This window comes from Eurypyga helias, unplaced genomic scaffold (genome assembly GCF_000690775.1).
Source record: "Eurypyga helias isolate BGI_N326 unplaced genomic scaffold, ASM69077v1 scaffold16452, whole genome shotgun sequence".
Classification (NCBI taxonomy): domain Eukaryota; kingdom Metazoa; phylum Chordata; class Aves; order Eurypygiformes; family Eurypygidae; genus Eurypyga; species Eurypyga helias.
In genome coordinates this window covers 11,434-11,643 of record NW_010237984.1, presented here as the reverse complement: position 1 = coordinate 11,643, position 210 = coordinate 11,434, and the positions used below count along the sequence as shown (strand labels likewise).

At 59.5% G+C, this 210-nt stretch overlaps 1 protein-coding gene across 1 annotated transcript in view; it reads left to right on the top strand.

Annotated features, from left to right (window-relative positions):
* Window positions 1–3: 3 nt before the first annotated feature.
* The window catches only part of EXOC8 (exocyst complex component 8), a gene marked incomplete at its 5' end in the record, with an annotated part of 2,379 nt that continues 2,172 nt past the window's right edge, over window positions 4–210 (top strand). The window contains one exon of the mRNA XM_010147690.1: window positions 4–208. Within this exon, the coding sequence (XP_010145992.1) occupies window positions 4–208 (205 nt within the window). The remainder of the gene's footprint in view (window positions 209–210) is intronic.

The window sequence follows — 210 nt, the reverse complement described above, 5'->3', positions numbered from 1 at the left end:
CTGCCCAACCGTCGCGGCGCTTACCGTTACGACGCCCTATACCCCCTCGACGGTCTGGCTGTGGTCAACGTCAAGGACAACCCGCCCATGAAGGACATGTTCAAGCTGCTTATGTTCCCCGAGAGCCGCATCTTCCAGGCTGAGAACGCCAAGATCAAGAAGGAGTTGCTGGAGGTGCTGGAGGAGACCAAACGCAACCGGGCCCTCAGT